This window comes from Siniperca chuatsi, linkage group LG14, assembly GCF_020085105.1.
Source record: "Siniperca chuatsi isolate FFG_IHB_CAS linkage group LG14, ASM2008510v1, whole genome shotgun sequence".
Taxonomy (NCBI): domain Eukaryota; kingdom Metazoa; phylum Chordata; class Actinopteri; order Centrarchiformes; family Sinipercidae; genus Siniperca; species Siniperca chuatsi.
Window position 1 is genome coordinate 2,052,374 of NC_058055.1, and position 23,975 is coordinate 2,076,348.

Genomic DNA, 23,975 nt, shown 5'->3' on the forward strand with positions numbered 1-23,975 from the left:
TTTTCCAAATCAGCCCAGCTCAGTTGAGGTGTGAAAATGTAAACAACAAAGAAAACGGGCTTTAAAAACCAAGAGAATGAACGGAGCCGAGAACCGATCAGTTATGTATATATTTACAGACACAATTATAAATGCCAGTCACTGAAGCGCAGTGTCTCCGACCAAAACTTGATTTACAAAACTTCCGACAATATGGACAAACTGTAAATAAAATCTAAAAAGCAGACACATTGAGGGGAAAAAAGAGAGAAGGATAAAAAGAGAAGCGCGGGACATTTGGTTTGGAGTAAAAGGGCAAAGGATGGCGGGACGCGTCTGCGTAAAGCAAAGTGCTGTTCATTGATTTATAATAAGCTGTCCGTCTGAAAATAAAGACAAGTGGGACATTTCAAAATCAACAAAAGTCCAGACATTTTAGTGATAATATTAGGCTGATAATAATAATAATAATAATAATAATAATAATAATAATAATAGCATGATAAATTCTGTGTCTCGTCAGGCATAACAACACGAACATTCTCATAGCCTATACATAGAGGAAAAGGGGCAATTGTAAAAAAAATGAAGGGGCCCACTTTGCACGTTTGCATGACCCCCCTCTATTTTTAAAACAGTATTTTATATATTTGTAGTGGAAGGAAAAGACAGTCAGTGTTATCTACAGTGCATTTACAGTGTGGAAGTCGCTGTTTATGAAACAACTCTGCGGCCTACTATAGTAGATGATCCGGGGAGCAAATGTCGTCCTCGATATCCACGTCGTCGTCGTCGTTTTCCTCCAGCATGTACGAGTCCGGCTCCAGCCCGCGCTGCAGCTCTTCCGCGCCCTTCTCGTTCAGTTCGCTCTCGCTGGAGTTGTCCGCGGATCGCTCCAGCTCGGCCGGCTTCCGCTCGTCCTGCGCTTTCCTCAGCTGCTTCTTGTGCTTCATCCGTCGGTTCTGAAACCACGTCTTTACCTGCACGGGGGGAATGCGAGGAGGCGTGAGTTATAAAAAGGATCCTGAATATACGCAGTTTAGCCCGTGTTGGCCTGTAATCTAAAGAAATCCCCCAAACTATCAAGATCAAGCCACGTGTATTTTTATTTATGTTTTAGTCTATTCAAACAGCCTTAACGACACAGAAAGAGGAGGCCTGTATATATATATATATATATATATATATATATATATATATATATATATATATATATATATATATATATATATATATATATAGTTATTATTGAATTGACTTTATATTTAGTAGCCTGCTTCTAGAGTGACCTGCAGATTCTGAAACATCAGCTGTTAGCTGAATGTATTTAATTCAGGCCTCTGCATTATTAGAGTATGTTTAACTCAGAATTACACATTCTTCAGGTGTGAAATAGCCACATTAATAGCCAAAATGCATTGCTCTTATACCATATATGGGCTACACCTACTGGATATCTGTTTAATAGCTACATATAAATATCGTTGTGGTGATTTATTATTGTGTGTGTGTGTGTGTGTGTACCTGTGTTTCGGACAGGCTGAGCGCCGTGGCCAGCTCCACTCGCTCCGGTGTGGACAGGTACCGCTGGATCTCGAACCTCTTCTCCAGGCCGGACAGCTGCGAGTCGGAGAAAACCGTCCGGGCCTTTCTGCGCCTGCAGTGCTTCCCCGGTAACTCCGCGTGGTGCTGGAACAAGGCCGGCATCTGCATCCCTGCGGGGGACAGGACACAGCAGCAGCGGCTGTTAACGTCAGTGACTAACTCATTATTTACAGACACATCGGGCAACAGTAATGAGCTGCCACAAGTTCGACAGACAGGAAGTATAAGCTAATATAAATGTTACACAGTTAATGGAGTACAGGAGAGCTTAATGCTATGCTGGAAAAATAAGCCTAAGTGAATAAGCTACTGGTTATTATTTATTATTATTAAGTCAGCTACCTTTTCTTTCACACCTGCATTGTGTATGCGAGGGGATGCGGAGCATGTCATATTCCTAAACTCGTAAATGTAACTTGGGGTTATGTGAATCCAAGTATTGGCAATGGCTTTCCAATCTGAATAAGCAAAAATGTGTATGTTTTTTGTTTCTTTAAATGTAGTGTTTAAAGCTAGAGGTCGCCTCCAGCAGCATCGACGCTTTTCGTCCAAGTAGGCTGAGACTGTGCCGCTGGCAGAAGTTTGCTTCCTGCGCGGCCCCGCAGGCTCTTCCGTGCTTACCAGAGGTGAAGAAGTACTGGTGGTGCTCTGGCTTGTGGAGAGGATGGTGCGGGTGTGGCGCCAGTATTGGGGTTGGCATCAGTGGGTATCCATACTCCAGGATGGGCATCCGCGAGGCCAGGGAGCTGCAGAACGGCGAGGGGATGACCTCTCTCAGCGGCTTGGGTTTGTGCAATAAGATGTCCTCAATGAAAAACGACGTCGACCTCTGCGTGGGCGCCGCAGACGCGTAGTTCATACTCATGATGTTAGTTTGGGTTTTTTATTTTCCTGCCTTTAAACCTGCACCAGCATCTGCCTCTTCCCCCCGAGTCTCCCAGGCTTAAATGCAGCCCCTGTGTGTGATCAGTGAATGGCGCTACGTCGAGCATCACAGAGGTACCAGTGGGAGGGCAGATTTCCAACAAGTATTTATTCAGAGAGAGTAGCCGATCGGTAAATTGATTTGCGCATCAGCCAATTAGAGCTCCGTATGGGCGGAGGGGCGATGTGGGGGGCCGGTTCTTTCTTCTGATTGGCTGAGACGCGTTCGAGGCTGGTGAAAAAAGCAAACTGCTTCCAGAAACGCAGCGCACCTGTGGCCGCGCCGCAGTTCATTTGAATACCATCTGAAAATCCGACCGAGAATCACCGCTCGGAGCGGCGCGTATGCGGTCGCCTAGCAACCATGCTGTTTTTGCCAGGTTTGCGAGCACTGTATGGCCTCGTGCACGAATGATTCTTTACGGAGCCTAAATATAGTTCGTAAAATACAGTTTCCGTACAAAATTAGGATTGAAGGTTACATTTCGTCAGCTGTGAACAGGGGAGCTAAGGCCTGACTGCGGTCTCTCTTGGACTGAAACGCATGCGCCTGCAGTCTGCTGCTCCTGAGGAAGCAGGCCGCTGAACGCCGCGCCGCGCCGCGCCGCAGGCCGCTCGCCGCGGTGCTGAACATTTAGCGCTCCTGTTCGCGGTTTGCAGGGATATCTGGGAGCTAAGTCCAGGCTGTGCCTGTGGGCGACTGAAACAAAACATCTGAAACTGCGAGCCTTGTTCTGTAGAATCCCTGGTTGGAAGCTTTGAGTATTCCTACAGTAGGCCCAGCTCTTTAGCCTCTTCAGCAGTGACAGACTGGCCTTGTCCGACAGAAGCACCATGGCTGTTGGCCGGCTCTGTGCCGGTGCAAAATAACATGCATTTAGCTTTATGACGTCAGAGCTGCAGTGTCCCTGTGCCCATGCATATTTGTTTGTGTGTAGTGAATACTAACTTAGCCTAATTCATGCTAATATTAACACATAGGCTGTTTTTATTCCCTATGGCATCACTGTGATATGTGTGTAACATCCCTACAGGATGCGTGCCTCAGTGATTTTATGTCACTTTCCTTCTGGAAATGATGGACTTTGACACCAAACTTTAGATTGACTTGTCTTGAAACTTGAACATGCATAGTTGTTTTTAATTGTACGGCAAATTCACTCGGATAACTTCTGCACTCCCTTCAAGTTAGTGGTTTTTGAATCAAGTGATGTAGCCCGTGTCACAGGAGGATTGTTCTGCTACAGGTCTGTCTAGTAATTCCGTCCAAATTGGCTGTAATTGTCGGTATTAAAATCTGGGAGAGTACAAGTGCCGCTCCTGTGCCCATTTGCGAAAGAAAGCGGTGCGCCATAATTTGTTGATATGGTGTTGTCATCACATTTCCAATCAGGCCGGTTAATGTGAAAGTGTCTTAATGTAGGCAGAATTCACGCTGCAATGCTATTAGGCAATTAAGGGAGATGTTAGAGCGGAAGTTGTAATCCTTGGGCTGGAGGACAGGATTTCCATCTGATCAGATGGAGGGAGAACAAATGAATTACTGGGAAGCAGGGAGGCTGGGAAAGCGCTGCTCTGCTGCATTAGTTTGCATAGCTTTGTGTTAAATGGACGCGCGCGCTCAAAATGGAAATTAGCATAGTTGGATGGTTGCAAATCAAACACCTCTGGATGACATTAGTTCTACCTGAATAACAATAACTGCCATACATGGCTGAAGCAGCGGCAGAATGTGCACATGGATCTCTCTTCTCACAGTAAGATCAATATGCCGTCAGTGATGAGCATGTTTTAGTCGTCGGAACAATCATTCAGGAAACAAATGTTTTTTTTTCCTCTGGCAGGTTTTTAAGGAAAGCAGGATTGCAGGAGTCCTTACAGAGTTAGTCCGGTGTAAGGTGAAGTTAAGGAATAGCAGCAGAAAAGGCAGATGGAGGCGCCCTGCTGCAGCTGGCTGCGCGTCAGCCCCTCTGACGGAGCCACCGGGATAACAAGTTGCTTTCAGGGGGAAATTAGAAAGTAAATGAAACAAATGGTGATGACATCGTCTTAAGGATCCGTTCTTGAGGCGCATGTTAAGCGGCTTTTTGTGGCCATTTCATTAAGTAAAAGTTTGAGCCGGTCAGGCAGTGCGTCACTCCGTTTAGTGGCACGTTTGGATAAGAGGCTTACAACAGTGCAGTGGGTAATACTTGGCTTAGAGCTTTCAGAGCAGCCGTGCGGACAGTGAACCACAGAGCAAAGGAATAAAAGGATGTCGAGGAGTGCAACCCACCGAAATGCATTTGCGGAAAAAGGTGTGCCGCATTTTGGGCCTTACATAAATAATATTACAAATCCATGGTACATACAGTATGTCTACCACATCGCAGGTCCTTCCTACAACTATAGTATTTCTATAATATAGAAATGATTCATGATAAAGAAGAAACACTACAGTTTGTTCGGTTTAAAGTTTGCCTATACTTAAAACAATGACTTTTTAGTTCCAGAATCATGGGTTATGGTATTTTATATCATCAGTAAGATATTTTTTCAATAATTTTCCTCTAAAATGTTTTTAGAGGAATTCACGTCAATTGTAAGCACTCCTTTTTTCTATGTACGCTCCAGAACGACTGCATAATTATGGATGAGTATCGTTTCTAGGCATATAAGCACGTCTTTTGCTTTGTGGGACTCCGTTGCATCGCACAACTTTTTGGAAAAGTACATTTGGTTGTACTTTTCCATTAGACATCAAATTATACATAATAACTAACAATCATAAAAAAAATGCTTTTCAGTGAGATGTTTCTTTTGGAATGTATAGGCTGTGTAGACGTGAGTTCAGCCATAATCGCATATCGGTTTTTTTCATAATCTGACTTTCTGGGTGTTTTTTCGCTGCAGACTGGTCTGAACTTAATTTTGGAGGACAGATTAAATCTCTCTATGGCTGTGGACACTCTGTTATAAAGCCAAGGGCGGGAGCCCAACTGGAGCACTCTACTGGTGACATAAAACCCACTGGCCAGCCTCCAGAAAGGTTTTCAGTTAACGCTAAGAACACTGTAACTGGACACAACAATGGCAGATAAGGAAATCACGCAAAGTGAGCAAAATATGCCCAGTGTCTGTGGATGAAAATGAATGAGTCATATTTCCCCCAATCTTTTTATTGAATTGATTTAAACTTTGATCATTCATGTTCCAAAGGTAAGCTCTGCATCCATGCTGATGGTGGGTGTCTTCACACAGCCTCGATGCAGCTCTCATGATCATAATCCATGGCTTGATGATGGTTTAAGTCTTCTAATGAGAGTTAGCGCCCCTGGGGCATTCATGCATCCGATAGGCACACAAATAGAATATACCTGAAAAGAAAGAGACGCTGGGTCTTTGTTATCAATCAGCAAATGTAACTGGCATGCATCTGAAAACGAATTATTTCAATTTCCATTAAAAGAGAAGAATGTAATGAATTTGTGGGACCATATATGCTTTTACATTATATTTGTTGTTTATTGACACAATATTCCCAACCATGTGTGATTTGTGGCATTTAATCCAATAGCAGTCCCTGAAAATGGCGGTGGTGAATTGCTGGTATTGAATGATTTTCATTCATAAAAAATCAATTAAAATTGGCTAACTGGCTTTTTTATGTCATTCTGAGACATTAAAAATTGCATTTTATTGAGTTCTTTATATTCTTTGTATGTGAGTCTATGGAGCAGCTTTGTTTCCATATCAAAGTCACCGGCCTGACTGATTAGGACACATATTTACGGTCCTCTGCTGTGTTGAAAAACTTTGTAGTGCATACAAAATCTATACAGTAGCCGCTTATACATGTGCTGTTTATTTGGCATCCAATTAATGTATGAAAACTATGAAAAATTCCATAGAAATAAATGTGTATCATGGTCTTGTTGTTTCCATCACTTACTTATTAGTTATCGTAGTTCTACTTTGTAATTTAGCTGATATTTTCAGCATATGGATGCTGTTTCCCTCTAAACCATGTTCATATTCAGTATAGCGGCTTGCTGAACAGCAGGTACTGCACAGCATGGTGGAGTATTCAGAGATGAGCACAAGCATCACTCACTGACACATCACTCCCATCATGAATGCAGCTGCTTGGCTATGGGTTAACCCACGCATGGTTTGACTGTTTTCTGCTGAGGAAGTGAGTCTTCGTATTGTGTAATATTAAATACTTTCTGTAGTTTATGTTTTCTTTATTACACGTATTACATGCAGTATGAATACCATTAACTAGGCGTGCAGGTACTAGTTGAGGCCTTGACAACATGTGGAGGTGAATACAATATTATCTGCTCTACTAGATTTGAATTTTCAAAAGGTATTACCTGATATGGTGTAAAATTGATCAGAAATATAAAGAGCCTGTTGGTCGCCATGCCTGATTTTATCTACACTTCGCTGAGGGCATTAGTTGCTGATCCAGGAACTCCCTCAGGGTTATAGCGTGAACAGAAATGAACATTTAGCAGAAAACAATCACCGCCAAATGTCACTGAATTTCAAACTGAACACATCATGAGTGGAACCCTGGCAAATTAAATAATTTGAGGGCACCTTTGTGAAACAGAAGAAACCTAATGCAGTTTGGTTTGTTGGTTTGTATGTTTACCTGAAAAGAAGGTGAGAACCACTGACACCCAGCCAATGATATAGGACCAAGAGAACCTCCAGTTTCCATAGCGTTTTCCATAGTAGTTAATAGTCACACCAGTGTACACTGCCATTGCTAGAAACACTAAAAAGCCTGGGCAGCAAAAAAGAAAAATGAAAATGTAAAGAAAATGTTTCCGATAGATTGTACAAATGGGCAACCATTACTACAGGCTGCGCATGGGAGCTGTAGTTTTCAGTTAGAAAATCACTGAAGCAAAGCTTCTTTAGGTATTTCATTTGTGACTAACTACAAATTATGCAAAACAAAGCATTAAAATCATAAGCTTAATGAAACCTCTCTGTCCTGAAGGAGGACTTTCATAAACATAACAAACAGCTGCTTTGTTGGGAAATTGCGCGGAGAATGGAATCATTAAAAAATGTATTCGTTCATGATAATTATTATTATTATTGTTATTATTAATATAACCTGCCTCGAGTCTCAATCTTTGGTGGTAACAATAAATTAAGGTCAAATCAAATGCATTTTACATCTCAAACCAAACCAACAAAGTACAAAACCAATAGTGTTGAACTTACATGAGATGAAAAACAATATGCCTGCAGCAAAGGTTTTGTCAAACCTGTCGAAGGAGGAGTAATGGATGAAGGCCATAATGCCAATGATGATGCCAATGAAACAGGCCAAAAGAGAGAGGATCATGAGGGCACGGGTGGCGTCTAAGTGGGCTGTGGACAAGGTCAAAGGTCAATAGGAGTCACTGGTGGGGTCAGTGCAAGTCAACAGAGGTGAATGATCTGAGACGTGACCATGTTCAGGCCATGTTAACATGCCAATATGATGAAGAATGGTAAACATGTTTGAGAAAACAATAGACCAAATTACTAATTTCATCAAATTGCTGTCAGATGTAAATCTTAAATCTGTCAACCAAATCTTTAACAGAAGCAATCGTACACATTACACACTCTAACACAGAATAAAGTTGTATTATTTATTTAACACTTGCTGTCCTGAAGGCAGAGGCAATCTTGCAAGTTGAGTTAAAAAAAAAACTCAATGAGAGGAGCCATCAAACTACAATTTTCCACATCAGTATGTAATGTGGGCAGACATTACCATAACCATAACTCCAGAAAACCCCCAATTTCAATTCAATTCTGTTCTATTTATATTGTGCCAATTCATGACAGAAGTGATCTCATTGCACTCATCAGGTATCACAGCATTTTATTTCTTCTTTAACAAACGTACACATTCTTGGTGTAAATCACAGTGTAATGTTGAAAAATAAGGTTAGCCATATAAACTTAAAACATGCATAAAGCTTGTTTGCTAGCATGCTGAACATTTGAGATAATTACCACCATTGTCGAGGGAAGGATGAAGAAATTATTCATTTGCAATATACAGAATTAAAATGACTGTATGCAGATAACTTTTCTTGCTAGCTTATAACATACTGATTGGCTCCACCCATTGAGCTTTACCAAGAAATGCCAATGAAATGATTTCTGCCCCTGGAACAGCTCCATCTTTGTAGAGCTAACTGAAAGTTAGAGGTTTCCCAGTCATGAACCCTCCTTGGCTAAACTCACCAATGCTGTCGTTGTGTGGGAAGCATTTCCCCGGCATACAGTAGCGCCACAGGCCCTGGTGCATGTAGTTGCTGGACTGCCGATACTGCATCCAGTAATCGGTTGCTGTGGAAACGATCAGGAGGATATTCCCCACGCCTGCACAGAACAACCCTCCACCCATAAAGCTGTACATCCTGCACCTGCAGACACACACACACACAGAGGAACATAAGGTCACTTAGCATCAGCGGTCAGTGGCAGGGCTCCCTCCTCTCTCCACCTCACACACACACTTCAGGGAGAGAGGGTCTAAGTGTCAGTAATTGCGTTGTAATGAACATATTATTTCCACTGGATTGAGCTGTGGGGTCGCCTGTGTGTGTATGCTCCACTTTGTTCTCTCGAAGATCAGTCCCTGAAGATGGGCTTTACATACACCCCCACCCCCAGTGCACACACACACACACACACACACACACACACACACACACACACACACACAGGTCCAGCCTCTATCAAGTCCAGCGATGCTTTGATACTTGATACATCTATTGCTCATTGTTCCACCTGGATGCAATATCCTGCAGCCATCCTCTCTTTCTCATGGAGAGCTGTCATGAATTTTTTTTGGGGGGGGAAGGATGATAGATAGATATATCTTGTTATGTCTGAAACCTGAACAGGATGCTCGTTGAAGAGCTCTGTGTATTCATTGAAGAGCTCTGTATTTCCGCTGGAGCATCCTCTCTGGCAAGTTCCAGCAGCTGTCTCAATCTAACCCAGAGCACTTTTTAAATCCTTTGGCCCCCAGCACGTAAAACAAATGAAAATGGTCTCAGTATGTCAATGTTATGTGGCATATAGAAAATTCGAATAATTTCACGTAATAAGCAGTCAGCCAGTCGGATTTAATATTTTTCTTTAATATATTTTCTTCCAAGCCAGGATAAAACCCCTGAAACAAGCAGCTAAGTACATTTTCTTTTTATCCAGACAAAGGCCTTGGTTGTGACTGGCACGACCTCGAGGCTGACTGTTTCCTCTCAATCACACGATCACATCACTCGACCTTTTCCCCAGGAATTCTTCAACCCTCACTTCAAATGACTTATATTCCTGTAAAACTCCTGAGAAAATTGACCCACCAAGATGAAGAGAAATGCTGTGCATGTTTGTCATACAATCCTTTCATTGATACAAATCCTGTCCTCTTGTTCTACAATATCTCTGTGGTAATCAGATTAGAATAAGGCTTACATTTCTCCATCACTATTTTTCATTTGTTTTTAAACAGGAAACCAGGAGCCTGGGTCTTTTCATTCACCGCACTGCAGTTACATAAGCTATCACATGTATCTGTACATTTGTACCTACTCAACTGGAGAGTGAAAACTTACGAGACTGTTATATATAGAGACATTTTAAAACACAATAAAGTGAGACAAAAACATTTACAACATTCCCTGTGGAGCGCTTAGAGCTGGAGCTGTTTCTCCACATGGGGAAGAATAGCACAAAGAAACAGAAACAAACACAAATAAGTACACGAACACCAACAGTTATTGGACAACATTCAGTATTATCTTACCTTAATCAGTCCCTTTTATGAAGACGTTTATGAAGACAGGGTTACCTGACAAATTACAACAAGATCTTATAATACCAAGACAGGCAGATTTCCAGCAGGCTAATAGCACTAGTGTTTGACAGGGTCAATAGGGAGAAACTGGGGCTACAACAAACACCGCGCTGAGACAATAGGCCAGGCTGACCACTGGCCAATCAGCACCCACCAGTTTTGTGGTTTGAGAATCTGCTGAAAAAACAGAAATGGCCAAAGCTTGGCAAGCTGAAGTAATACTGATGACTGCATGGTTTTGATTGAAAGTAGAGGGCTGAACTGGCTTTAGTGGAGGGCAAGCCAGGCATTAAATTGATTAAATGAGTCTTTGGCTGCTCTCTAATTTTTGTCCAATTTTAAAAGCAAACATTGTCACACTGTTTAAAAAGTCTTAGTAAGTCTTAATATTCCTATTAAGTTTTAACTTTTTTGACTTAATGAGTACACTAAATAAATTAAGGGTTTTTGTGAAATCTAGATAAAAGCTATATTATTCATGATTTCCCTTACTTGAGCCTATACTAATCACAAAGGAGGAGAGAATCAGACAAGTTGGAGAAGCAATTTAAAACTTTGAGACAGCTAATATTTTATCAGTACAGTGTAAATGCAGTGCTTTGAGCACAGTGTGCCCATGAGCTGGATATCAGACAAGATGATTTCAATTCAAAACAACCACATGCTCTTGTTACAGTTTATCTTGTGATTATTTTGCTGGAATTTTAGTCATAGCAAACATCTCCAAATTTCCAGCAAGAACATTTTTTTTTATACTTTAAGCACCATTTCATCTCTTTTACTCCTGATTTTCATTTAATCAATAAATGGCCAAGATGACCATCTAAATAACCACTGATCCCAATCGCAGTCAGTTCTGTTACGTGGTAGTATAGCAGAAGGTTTTTAAGATGCATTTTTATGGCATATACTGTAGCTTTGCAAGTTATGAAGTCCTGTCTGAATTGCCTTTCCTTGTAAATGGTCATTTCCTCTGCATGTGTGCATAGCATAAAATATGTTGAAGGTTCTATATAGCAAGTAACTGTTTTTACATGTCAAGCCAGTTTGAGTCTTGTTTAGCTGGGAAAAGTGTGGAACAAGTAAAAAGACACAGAATAAAGATCATATATAATATGATTCAAAGTCATATGCACATACTCCTGGGTTTGCCTTTAGAAATAAAAGTGAAACAGTGCACTGGTCCAAAAATGATGATCCATGTTGTATTTTTGGAACTTAGAAATTTGGCTGAAAACTCCAATGATCAAAACAAACATTTGGATCGAAGTTTTAATGTAAAGTGTCTTTGACCACCTTCAGGAATTTGTAAATACAAACAGAAATACAAGACCAGTCTGTAAATGTTTGAAGATAAAGTCCTTTAGGGGTCAGAATGTAAGAAAATAAGTTAATATGAACTTACATAAAGTAGTCATATTTAATATTTGGTGTTAAATCCTTTGTAGTCGATTACTTACAGTGACAGTCTACAAACCACAGACATGAGCAGACTCTTGGTTATGTTCCCTGATGATGCTCTGTCAGGTCTGAACTGTAGACAGCTTCACATCCCGCCTGTGTTGGGGCTTTTTGCCTTCAGCTCGGTCTTCAGCAAGTGAAACACGTGCTCAGCTGGATTGTGTGAGTGACCTGGCCAGTCAAGAACACTGGCCATAAAAACTCCTTCGTTGCTTAAATTAGTAATAATAGGAATGACAGCTATAGGAAGAATAATGTCAGCATCAGTAACAGAGCCAATAATGTAGTAGCAGTTGTCGAGCAGGAACACGGGGGCAGCAGGCGGTCCACAACCACAGACCCAAACCCCGCAGCTCCGGAGGCAGAAATACCTGCTGAAAGCGATCCTGATCAAAGATAACTCCGAGGTTCCTTACGGTGCTGCTGGAGGCCAGGGCAATGTCATCTAGAGTAACTATATCTTTAGATTTGTCTCGGAGGTGTTTGGGACCAAGTACAATAACTTCAGTTTTGTCAGAGTTTAACATCAGAAAGTTGCAGGTCATCCAGGTCTTTATGTCCTTAAGGCATGCCTGAAGTTTAATAATAATACTGCCTAGAGGAAGCATATATAAGGTGAATAGAATCGGTCCAAGCACAGAACCTTGTGGAACTCCGTGACTAACTTTGGGACTCACCGTTAACATGTACAAACTGAGATCGATCATTCACCATTTAGTAGCTAAAAAGCCAGATATTTTCCCATGAGTTGGAAAGAGCAAGGAGAGTGAATATAGGACATTCAGCAGGTTGCCTCAAACATGCTGCTCTGTGTCTGCTGGATCTGTAAATAGGCAGCTGTTTGCTAACACCTTTGCCATAACAACTTTATAAGGTGATTATAAATCCATCTGTCCATGTTATGCTTACAGCTTGTTGCGCTGCCCAAAATATCCATTAAGGCAGCTTTAAAAAGGAAAGAGTTTTGTGGAAAGTTAACAAACAATGTGTTTACTGTCAGTTCTGAATAGGAAGTAGTGTTTGTGGTTATATTTTATGTTTGTGAGGGAAAGATAAGGACACCTTAGTGAAGTCAAGTGTAAACATTATCAGTAGACAGACTGTGGATATGAGATTTCTAGTCGCTGTCAGGTGTAAAGGACGATGCTGTTTTTCAATGATGACTTGGAAATTAAGACCATTCATTTTCATTCATTTGTTGCATTGCGTATAATATAACAACATTCTCCTGCTGAAATACTTTCAGCTGGCAGATGTTTGAAGAAGCAGCCCACACCAGTACAGATCCCTTCACTGTGCTCTGACTTGATGTTTCCTTCATTCTGACCATCATCTGGTTGTATTTCCTCCTGTTGTGCCTCTTTCCCATATTCAGCCAGGCCTCCCTTTGCTTTGACACACACACACGCACAAACCCCGAAGATGAAAGGAGAAGAGTAGCTCCATTACCTGTATTACAGCAAGTTGCTCAGACCAATTGACAACAACAAAATGCCCCAGAAAAAGCATTTTTTCTCCCTGAGATTTGAGTGCTGTACTTACATCTAACTTCATTTTTATAGACCACAGCCTATTTTCTTCCATCTGGAGTGTGGCAGCGAGGAGGGCATTTGATATCCTCCCATGCATCAAAGTGGACAATATGCCTCTGTGACAGAAGAGCAAATCCATGTTTTCTTGAATCCATCGAGCTTTTGAGAGATTAATTTTGTTATGGAAAGTCTACATTTGTGTGGTATCGTCGGTGGGTAAGGAGCTCATGTAGCACTTGGGAAGGTAATGTGACAAGAGTAATTACAAAGAGTGCGTGGCTGGCATGCCTGCATTGTTGTGGTAAAGTCACTAAGCTTAGGCACATGAAATCCTCATATACATGGGCTTGTTGATGTGCACCTGCTGTCCGAGCAAGATCACCCACACACTCTCATGTCACTTTTTATCTCATATTGTAAGCTGTTTTAAAGCTCTGTCTCATTGAGAAACTCAACACTCGATTTTATAGTTACGGGATTACAGGCTTTACCGGCTGAGGAAATTCTAACATCGTGTGGGTTGTTATGGTGGTTAAGCAAAAATGATTTAGTAGTTCCTGAAAAGGTTCAGTGATAATGAAGCATCTGTTACCCTGCGTGTTCCCTTAACCCTAACACTAGCCCTAACCCATGGTGCAAAGTAATAATTTTGAGGTACTTTACTTTAGTATTTCCAATTTACGCTGCTAATATTGTACCATTTACACCACCACATTTATCTGACTGCTAGTTGCTTTGATTTTACACACAAAATATATGATCAACTTATAAATTATGTGTTAATATTATATGTTAATATTATATTTATATAATAAATTATGTTATATTATTTTCAGTTGTTATGTCTGCTTATACCTGCTCAGGTTGGAGGCTGCGCACTCCTCAGACGAGGTCTAAGCAGGAAAAATAAGTTCAAATGCGTGTTGCGATGTGCATTTTAATGCATCAATAATAATAAGCCACTTATGTATTATATTCACCACACTGTTAGGGGCAAATTTTTATTTACTTTTATGAGTTTTTTACATTGTGATATTGCTACTTTTACTTAAGTAAAGGATCTGAATCTGGTCTTCCACTAATTCATAGGAACAAGGAACAACAAAAGGAACGCTGAAAGGAAAAAAAAACACTGTGAGGGTATGTGTGCATAGAAATAAATGCAAACAAAACGGGATGAATATTATTTTGTAACTGCAATTCAGAGGTGAAAAATGGCACATCATAGCTTCAAAGCTGTTGTAGGTTTTATAGGGAAGGATTATTCTAAAAATCACAATAACTGCCTCTCAATTTATAGTAATCACTGTGATTTGGGTTCCTTAATTATTATTTTTTCTAATAATAGCAATAACATTCAACAATATTTCTTGAAAACTGTCCACAGACACGTGCAAAAACAATTTAATTAGAATTCATGGCAATATAAACACATGACTGCAAGGTTTTTTTTCAAGATTTTTTATTCAGATAATATCTCTATTTTCAAGATTTGTGTTAACACAAATTCACAGCTGAAGCAATCTAAAAACGTCCTTACATTTATAGTCACATAGTACATGAAAACGCTGCACTGAGGGATCATCATCGGATGCAGGGTTTTTTATTGTATATTCTCATTCTTTGAGTCCATTCCTGGAGTCATTGAATTTTTCTCTTATTTCTGTTTTTATTCATTTTTATTACTTACTTCATCCTATGTTTTTCAGTGTATTACATGTTTCTACATTCAGTGAATTCAATGCCACATTACATTTCTCTTCATATACCGTCCTTGCCAAATATACCCTGCTAACAGATCCTATCCTATCAATCAGAATCTTCAATCCATCTTTGTGCTAATAGAACAAGTGGCTGAGCATTAGATGACCTTTCATTATTGACAAAATGATCAAATTATAACAAGAACAAAGCCTATAGATCATGTAAGAATAGAGGTGTGAAGGTGACAGAAATGAGCCAAAAAGTGTGAAATGCTGGTACGGTATTTTCCAGCTGTGCTGTTCACAAGGCAGAAGGCCACAAAAACCTATAATGGCCTCTGAAAGTTATCGACATTAGTGGGCAAAATGCTTCTGAATCTTTACGTCCCAGCCACGCTTTGCCTAAATGCTTAAATCAACTCCTCGGAATTGAATTTTCAAGCCTTCAAATGGCTAATTTGTGCAGCAAGTGCTTTCAGCGTTTTCTCAGCAAATGAACGGTGGCTCTAATCATAAGAGCATGTGGATGGCGCTGCCTCTCCACACCCACCCATGAGACAGCCGCGTGGACGGGGAGAGAAACATTTCCACTTAACCACTTAAATGAATATATCAAGAAACTAATTTGCCATTTTAATTGCGTGATTTAGGAAGACGCTACTTCACTTGCCCCTCTTCCATCTTGGTTGATTTCCAATGTGAGCGCACATTAGATTGATCTATGAAAGACTGCAGAAATCACAACACTTAAGTCTTTTCATTTTCCCTCCCTAATTAAATAATTGAAATTCCTGTCAGTGTCTGCACTTAAGCCACACACAAACATTGCAGGCATGCTGCGTAGCTGAATGAATCGTGAAAGGCTTGTTTTTATCTTTTCTTGTTTGTAGCCTGTTCTTTTCTTCGCCTTCTACCTTTTTCTTTTTTGTCTTCCAAGAGCCACAGATTCATTCTATCTGTCAAGCCCAGAAATAGATCAGTACATCCATTTTGTTGAGATTTGCCCGTCCCATTAAGTGATTGCTTGTAGAAATGGCAGGGGACATTTCTTCTGATACGTTCCCTGAAACAGCGCTGGCTGACATTAAGGACACATTATTGAGTCCCATTTTCTCCCAGCCACAAGGATATCCATTAGAGTGGCACACAGCCCTAAATTTTTCCATTTTCTCCCTCACCAAACTTGACTTTACACATTATTTCTGCCTCTGTTTTGTAATTTGCAGCCACAAATTATATCAGGGAAAAGCCATCTCGTAGCATGTGGCTCCTCTTCCCAGGGCTATTTGCCAAGACTTGATTCTGAAGTGTCAAAATGGGCCCATCGTTACAGCTAATCATGACGGACAGCAGGGTTCTTTAAAGTCCATACAAGTTGGCCCACACTGGAAACTTTTTGTGTGTGTGTCAGACCTGTGGATTTTGTTTTTATTCCTGTGCACAAAGAGTGACATTCTGTCTTATACACACTGATGCTTTTTGCACAGAGCACGTTTCTTTGCACCTGTATTTTCTGAAGCACAACTACTACTCTCTTATCAAAATGTGGATCCAAATATTACTCAGGAAGACGGTCATGTTTTGCCTTTACACTTTATAAACTGAATGTAAAGATTAAAAATGTAAAGAAAGATACAAAGGAGAAAAAAAATCCAGGTAACCCCACCCCAGTCAGTACAGATGGGAAGGAATAATGTGATCTAATCCAATGAAATAATAAAGTAAAAAAATAAATAAATAAGTACTAGTGTTTTTGATAATGTCTTCAAAAATGTATTAAATCAAACATGGTTTTCACTTCCTTATTACGTTTGAAATCTCATTACATTACATTTACGTTATCAGAACATTCAATCTTTGAATATAATCCAACTAGAGATGTGCTGGTATTCTGGTTTATTTACCGTGATGAAACATTGTAATGGCAACAATACTGCCAACAAATTCTATTACCATCATTATCGTCATTATTGCCCTTTTCAGAGGGCACGGTGAACACAGCACAAAATAGCTGTGCCATGGTATGGGACGCACTGGTAGCCTAATGGTTATGGCGCATAGCACGTTACTGCAAAGTCTACGGTTTGATTCTATGCCAAGGGACCTTTGTTGCATGCAGGGGTGTAGCAGAAAATTCTGGGCCCTATATATAAGCAGTCTCTGTGGGTCCCCTTCCTCTCCTGATTCATGTCTCTCACGCAGCTTTTGAAAATTTTGCACAAATAACTGAGCGAACACCTGTACACATGAATCTGTAGTGGTTCTTAGGATAGTCACTAATGAACTGTTCGCACCACAAGTCTGCACAGTTTGAAATCTCACCACATTTCAACCCTCTTTTCTCAACATACTGGCCCACAATTACTGAGGGATACTTTTACTGTGGTTAATGAGGTTTGCGTGGAGTATCATACTTAAAAGAACATTATTTTCTTCATGTTTAAATATTTATCATTCCCAAGGTACAAGACAAAGCTAAAAAACACCATCTTAGTTTTCTAACCCTTACATTGAGAAAATGCTTACTATACTGCATAATAAAAGACAATTGAACAGACTTCACTAGAGTCCTGTTTTATTTGCAGAAATTAGAAGATAAAAAGAATCCGCTTTCCAATAAGTGCTAGCCTATACACTGCAGTATGTACAGTTTCAGTACATTTAATCTATCTTAGTATCCAAGCCCACAGTATAGTGGTTCAAATGCATGTAGGCCTAAAAGCAAAAGGATTAAAACTTTAGAAAGCTGAAAAAAATGTAACTAGTTAGGTACGGATAATATGATCAATCTTACAGTGATTAAAAACATGTGAAGTTACTCTCACTTCAAACTTTGATGCATCTTAGGGTACTGATGCTGACACACACAGCATTAACATTACTGTCTTTTGAAGGCTGTTGCAGGCCGTTTTTAAGCTGGGTATCATATGAATCTCGAGATTGCAATGAATCAGTTGATTCCAAACATGTCACGCTAGCTTAATGGGAAAGGCGGCTAAATATTGCTCCAAAGTTGGAGCTGTCAAACTGTCTTTACCGCAAGGTCTGAGACACCTCAATGTCAAATGATTGCTTGTAATAACTTTTAGTAGCCACTTCATGAGCTCACCTTGTCTCACGTCCTCGGTACCTGTCTCACCTGCCGGTACCTGTCTCACCTGCCGGTACCTGTCTCACCTGCCGGTACCTGTCTCACCTGCTGCTCCACTCTCAGTGGCTGTTTCTGAAACTGAGGGCCATGTGTTTCATGATGTTAAGCTTTGAAGCTGATTCATTTAGGATACTGAATAATTTATGTTATACAATGCAAATATGCTCCAAGCTAGATTCCTGGCTGACTGCCTTCAATCAAAACTGCTGATATTAGCTTCGACCATTCTTAAACTTAAAGTCTTTTGATTGAAATTAGTCAAAAGCTGTTTTCTCTCAGTTTGCTTTCTTTCTCTTTTCTTTCTTTCTTTTCTTTTTGGTACCCCGATTTCCCTTTCTTGGAGAAAGATATGACTTACAGTGCAAGTTGCCTCCAGCATCAGCAGCCACTCGCTGGATTAGCTGCATTTAGAGAGGAAGGCCTGGGGCGGACTATACCATTTTGTGCCTTTTGTAAGGGGAGAGAGGGCCCTCAGAGAGCCTCCACTATTACTTTGATACAAAGTTAAGTCTCTCAACTGGTTTATTCAGCCAATATTAATTTAGTTATGACACTAATGACTTAGAAATAATAAACTGCATGCAAAAACAAACTTTTCATTTCAGGCTTTTCGAGGCCCTGGGTAGTCAGTCTCACTCCCCCCCCACTACAACCCCCTGGATGCATATCCCACTCTCTTCCCCCACACTTCCTGTCTCCTACCACTCAAAGAAAGGCAAAAGTGCCAAAGAATAAACAAAAATAAACATGAAAAAAATGAAAGAACAACTGTGCCTTGGTTATCACATTATGTTCTAACAGTCTGCCTTTTGACTACTAACACCCACCCGGAAACATTGCTTCCACTCCAGTCAAAGTCTGAGGACCAAAACATCATAAATACATTTTTTTGGGTTCTTTCACAACTAATAACAAACAAACAAAATCAGAACATGTACGACAGCATGACCCATAGAATATAAGAGACACAGGCAATCTGTTGCATTAAACTTAAAAACAACCAACCTGCTTTTATTTCCGATGTTTTAAATATATTTGATATTAGTTCATTTCCAGAGTCCAACAGAGCTGCAATATACAGTTCACTGTTCAGTGTTTGTTATGTTTGAATAAATCCAAAGCAGTCATGGTGTGAAGTAATTCTACTACATTTAGCACTAATAGTAGTTCAGGGAAATTTACTCAATGATGTTATGATGATAATACTGTTTACCTACAATCATAGCATGAAAATGTTGTACCTGTATATCCCTAAATCCAACATCTACATATACACACATGTGAAACTACTGTCAAATAAGTCTCCTCATTATTTGGGTGCTGCTCAATATTTGCTTGCAGCAGTCATGGTTCTCTTATGATTGGCTTAAGGTTATTGTATGCTTTGAAGTATTTTCGTGCAGACATGTTTGAGAAAAGAGTGCACATTGGCTTTAGTGTTGCAGGTTGAATTAGTTTAACTGTCTGCAACAAAATGTGTCACGGTTGGTCGTTTTTCTCTGTGGAAGAGTACCTCCATTTCTTCTTCCAGTGCATTGCCCGAGGCTCGGTGTGCTCAACTTGTTAGAGGAAATCTATGCTTAACTGCAATTAGGGTTTCTACATCTTCAAATTCTCTGTCCTGCATTTGTCTTTCACTGCAGCCATTTCCACTTTTCTTAGGATTCCTTACAGCAGCTTACATTTGCCATATATTGTAGATAAAAATGTCCCAGTGTTCCTAATTTGCACAGGTTTTGCTTAAGTTCGCATGCCGAAAAACACATCATTATTTGACAACTGTGTGTGTACACATTAGCAAAATTATGTCCACTTTATCATGACCTCATTATGTTGCTCACTCAGAGACAATTCCAGGGTATTGCGCTATGATGAGTACAATAGCTTGTAAAAAATACATTCAAGACCAGATCCACCAACAAACAGGTCAAGCCTATTCAGTGCTCTGGAGAGCACAATCACAGAGGCGTCAGAAGGCAGCTCAAAGGCCACAGCAGCTTCCCGCTGAGCTGACATTCTCATCGTGCCTTGCCCATTAATTCTGTTATTGTTGCTGACTTGGCCTCCTGGAGTCCTATCAAAGACTCAATAACCACTGCTTAACCGAAGTCCATTGCCAATTCCCCCCATCTCTCTCTCCCCTCTCTCTGTCGCTCACTCTCTGCTATAAACCATCTGACAGCATGCGGGTGCGCGGAGCAACTGCCTTTCACCTGGACTTGGGTTGAAAAGGCCATTATTACCCTATAATTGTGGGAGTGAAACCCAATTAAGCAAATCTGTATGGGGGCAGATGCCCCCCCCCCACACACACACACACACTTCGTTTACCCTTTTCTCTTGCTTGCTGTCACTTCACTTAGGCCTGCCTGATCTCTGATGCAGGCAAAACAAGCGGCGGCTCGGGCCCCCGGCCGAGAGGGACATGTTGCTAATTGAGTTCTTGCTGGTCATTTGCTCCTTCCAAGTGAGCAAGAAGAAAAACAGAAAACTGCTGCCTCATCTGCTGAGGCCATGGGAAGAAGAAGTGAAATTCCACTCCTGACGGCAGCAAGCAAAGGAAAAAGAGGCTAGCGAAAGCCATTTAATCCGCAGGGAGGGCAGTGAGAAAAGAGGGGCTTAGACCTGTTCGGCTGCTCCAGCAGGGATCCACGCAGCAGCGAGGGACTCCGACTCCATGAGCAAGAGCTCTTATTCAAGCAGCATGCCACCCCCTGAGTCCGACACTTCCTGTCTCTGGGAGGGTTGGCTCTGAAATTCTGAGAACTAAGGCAATGTCCATACTTACATGGATACATCTGAAAATGCATCTTATTCTCGGTGCTTTTTTGCCTTCATGACCCACTAAGCAGGTGTTTCTGACAAGTGAGGTGAAAAGTAGCGTTTGAAAAGAATTTGCAAAGTGGATACATTTGAAAAGCTGGTCTGGTTAAAGTGAGGTAGGCCAGCGTGATAATCAGACTGAATTGCCATTTCGTTTCACTTCATTCATTCATATTTTACATATTTATTTATAATTTATATCTAGATTAATAATATATTAGGCCTATGTATTATTGTTAAATAACTTTAAATTCCTAATTCTAAATAAACTGATTAACAAATCTGGGATATGGCCGGTGATTCAGAGGTCTGGCTAATAGTGAGGAGGTTGAAAAGAGCTTTTTCATAGCACTGACTGTCATGTGATCAGTTTTTATAAATCTCATCTTGTTGGTGCACTTTTTTATTAAGCTGATCAAGTGACCTCTGTTTGCCCAATAGAAGAGCTTTAAGCATTTTTCTGTGGTTTAGGTGTTTTAGATGGTGAATTTTGAACTAGTCTACTACTGCTGGAAAATTTCAACGCGTATCTAATGTTTTCATTAGTGCATAACCTAAAATATGACCAGATCAATAAAAGCACGGTCAGACACACTGGTAATATAGGATTTTTAATACTGGATTTAAAAATTCTCAGGCTAGCCATTAAAGTGTGTGGGTGTTTTCCTACAGCGAAAGGAGAAAGGAAGTCAAATATGGAGCCCCAAAGTGTTCAATGTTAAATAAATAAATAATTTGAAATAAATAGTCACATGCATAGATTGTGTAAAATGTGTAAATGAAGCAATAATTTGTGAGAAATGATTATTATGAAATGTTATTTCTGTAATGACAGGACTTCATTCTTATTTCATAATAGATTTTTATTTCAAAATGCCCTTTTCAACAGTCCGATTTATTTCATAATGAAATTTTTTCCCAATGTTTATTTCATGCCATTTTTTATTTCATAATGTCACGGTTTATTTCATAATTTCACTTTACATGACAGTGGTGTTGTCACGCTCTCTCACTTTTCAGCAAATCACCTGCCCTGCCTCTCAAGCAAGCAAGCTCAACAACTGTTACCAGATTTGCCCAGTTAGCACCTTAGCAAGAGCAACAGCACAACATGGCAAAGGCATTGTGAATCAACTATCTAGATGCTGCTGTAAATAAACACAGTACACAGACACATAAACTAACATCTCCTTTTGTTTATTTAGCTTAACAAGGCTGCACATGCTAACTAGCAAGGTACCCCACCTTGTGAGCTTGGTTTATTACTCAGCCTCAAAGTGAAAATGGCAGGAGCTAACATTAGCTGGTTAATTCAGAGTTGCTTTGGCTGCGTTTTGATTCTAAAGATGATGCTCAGAGAAAGACACACAACTCTGTGAGCAAAAAGAGTGAGTCTTTCTCTGTGGTTGCTCAAGCCAACAAACTCACCATTAGCCTTAGCTAGTTTACCGGTAGTTTAGGTAGGTAGCATGAGCAAACTACATACCCAGCTAATTTTAAGCTAAGGCTTAAAAGCTAAAGAGGTTTAGTTACTGTGAGTGTGTGCAATGTTTATTTACAGCAGCAGCCTCTACTTAGTTGATTCAAAATTACTTTGAAATTGTTGTTGCTGTAGCTAAGAACTAGAACTAGGCTACTATGCTTAACTACCAAAAAAAATAAAAAATACAATCAGGCTGTTACATAAAGCGCAGGTGATGTTAGCCTGTTATTATTAGCTGGAGAAGCTAACATTTGCAGCATGTTAGCTCTATAAAGCCATGGGAGACAGATTGCAATATATCATCTGGAAGAAAACACAAATTGTGTTGTTAGTGTCAGTGTTTGATTGAATTGTGTGTGCCTAAACTAATACTGCCTTCAAAAAGTATAAATATAGAAATAACATTTTCTAGTATTTTTTAACCCCTTCCCTGTCAGGATAAAAAGGTCACTGTTACCACATTGACAAACACAAAATCACCATATACAACGAGCTAATCTTTAACAGAACATTAGCTGATTAACATTGAATATTAGCATTAAGTTTCAACCTACTCAATGTTTTTCCACACTTTGCTAATGTTAAAATGGCAAATTAATGCTAGTTACAAATGCCTTTGTAAAAGACTAAAGTTATATCTGCCAGTAATACCTGAAAATTTCTTTCTAGGATATTTATTTTACTTATAACAGATTTTTTACACAGAAGATATTATTCATGTTTCATTCTGAGCGAAAAGGAGTTCAATTAACAGTAAAACTAGTAGCCTATTTCGTTTTATACTTTTGTGGCAAAAAAGGAAGTGATCTTATATCTGGGGACCCCAAAGTGTGAAGCATCTTATATCTGGGGACCCTACTCTCTGCCCATTTGCTTGGAGACCTGGGGTCCCCAGATGTGAGGTCTGTGATTGCCTGAAAGGTGAGGGGGCAGTGACTGTTGATGATACCACATGAAGAGTGACATTGTGAAATAAAATGTGCCATGCAAAGTGGCGTTGGGAAAAATTGCCATCATAAATACCTTTTACAAAAGGGCATTATGAAATAAAAATCTCAATAATTAAATAAAAATAATATCCAATGAAATTAGGCAAATGAATCATGAAAAAACATTTAATAATAATGAGTTTTAATAATTTCTTCAATTATTTCACAAATTATTGATTCATTTATATGTTTTAGACAATTTGTTATATGATTATTTATTTCATAATGTCTTATTTATTTATTTATTTAACATTGAACACTGGGGTTCCATGGTCAAATTCCCTGGTATTAACTATAGTATGAGGCAATATGGAATTCATTGGACAAAAATAAGAAACCTGCAACCAATATTTGATGATTTACAGTTCAAATTCTGAACAAATAGACATCAGTCAGTGACAACAGTGAATACTTAGATTTTGAACTTATTGTACCTCCTCTACATTAAATAATACAAG

General features: G+C 39.9%; 2 protein-coding genes across 2 annotated transcripts; both read right to left on the reverse strand.

Annotated features, from left to right (window-relative positions):
- Positions 1-92: 92 nt before the first annotated feature.
- Positions 93-2,590, reverse strand: bsx (brain-specific homeobox). Its single transcript, XM_044222975.1, has 3 exons — positions 2,206-2,590; positions 1,504-1,694; positions 93-959 (listed from the first exon to the last, which is right to left on the reverse strand). Exons 1-3 carry the CDS (start codon positions 2,447-2,449, stop codon positions 717-719), a joined length of 678 nt encoding a protein of 225 aa, XP_044078910.1. The 5' UTR covers positions 2,450-2,590; the 3' UTR covers positions 93-716.
- Positions 2,591-5,650: 3,060 nt separating this feature from the next.
- On the reverse strand, positions 5,651-10,482 carry lim2.1 (lens intrinsic membrane protein 2.1). The gene is made up of 5 exons (XM_044222976.1): positions 10,325-10,482; positions 8,755-8,936; positions 7,735-7,884; positions 7,151-7,285; positions 5,651-5,864 (listed from the first exon to the last, which is right to left on the reverse strand). Exons 2-5 carry the CDS (start codon positions 8,927-8,929, stop codon positions 5,803-5,805), a joined length of 522 nt encoding a protein of 173 aa, XP_044078911.1. The 5' UTR covers positions 8,930-8,936; positions 10,325-10,482; the 3' UTR covers positions 5,651-5,802.
- Positions 10,483-23,975: the final 13,493 nt, after the last annotated feature.

Coding starts and splice junctions, on each gene's coding strand:
- bsx (XM_044222975.1), bottom strand. CDS start 2,449: ATGAGTATGAACTACGCGTCTGCGGCGCCCACGCAGAGGTCGACGTCG. Junction 1,695..2,205: donor CCAGTACTTCTTCACCTCTG/GTAAGCACGGAA, acceptor TGTCCCCCGCAG/GGATGCAGATGCCGGCCTTG. Junction 960..1,503: donor TCAGCCTGTCCGAAACACAG/GTACACACACAC, acceptor CCCCCCGTGCAG/GTAAAGACGTGGTTTCAGAA.
- lim2.1 (XM_044222976.1), bottom strand. CDS start 8,929: ATGTACAGCTTTATGGGTGGAGGGTTGTTCTGTGCAGGCGTGGGGAAT. Junction 7,286..7,734: donor CATATTGTTTTTCATCTCAT/GTAAGTTCAACA, acceptor TTTGCTGCCCAG/GCTTTTTAGTGTTTCTAGCA. Junction 5,865..7,150: donor GGTTCTCACCTTCTTTTCAG/GTAAACATACAA, acceptor CTTTCTTTTCAG/GTATATTCTATTTGTGTGCC.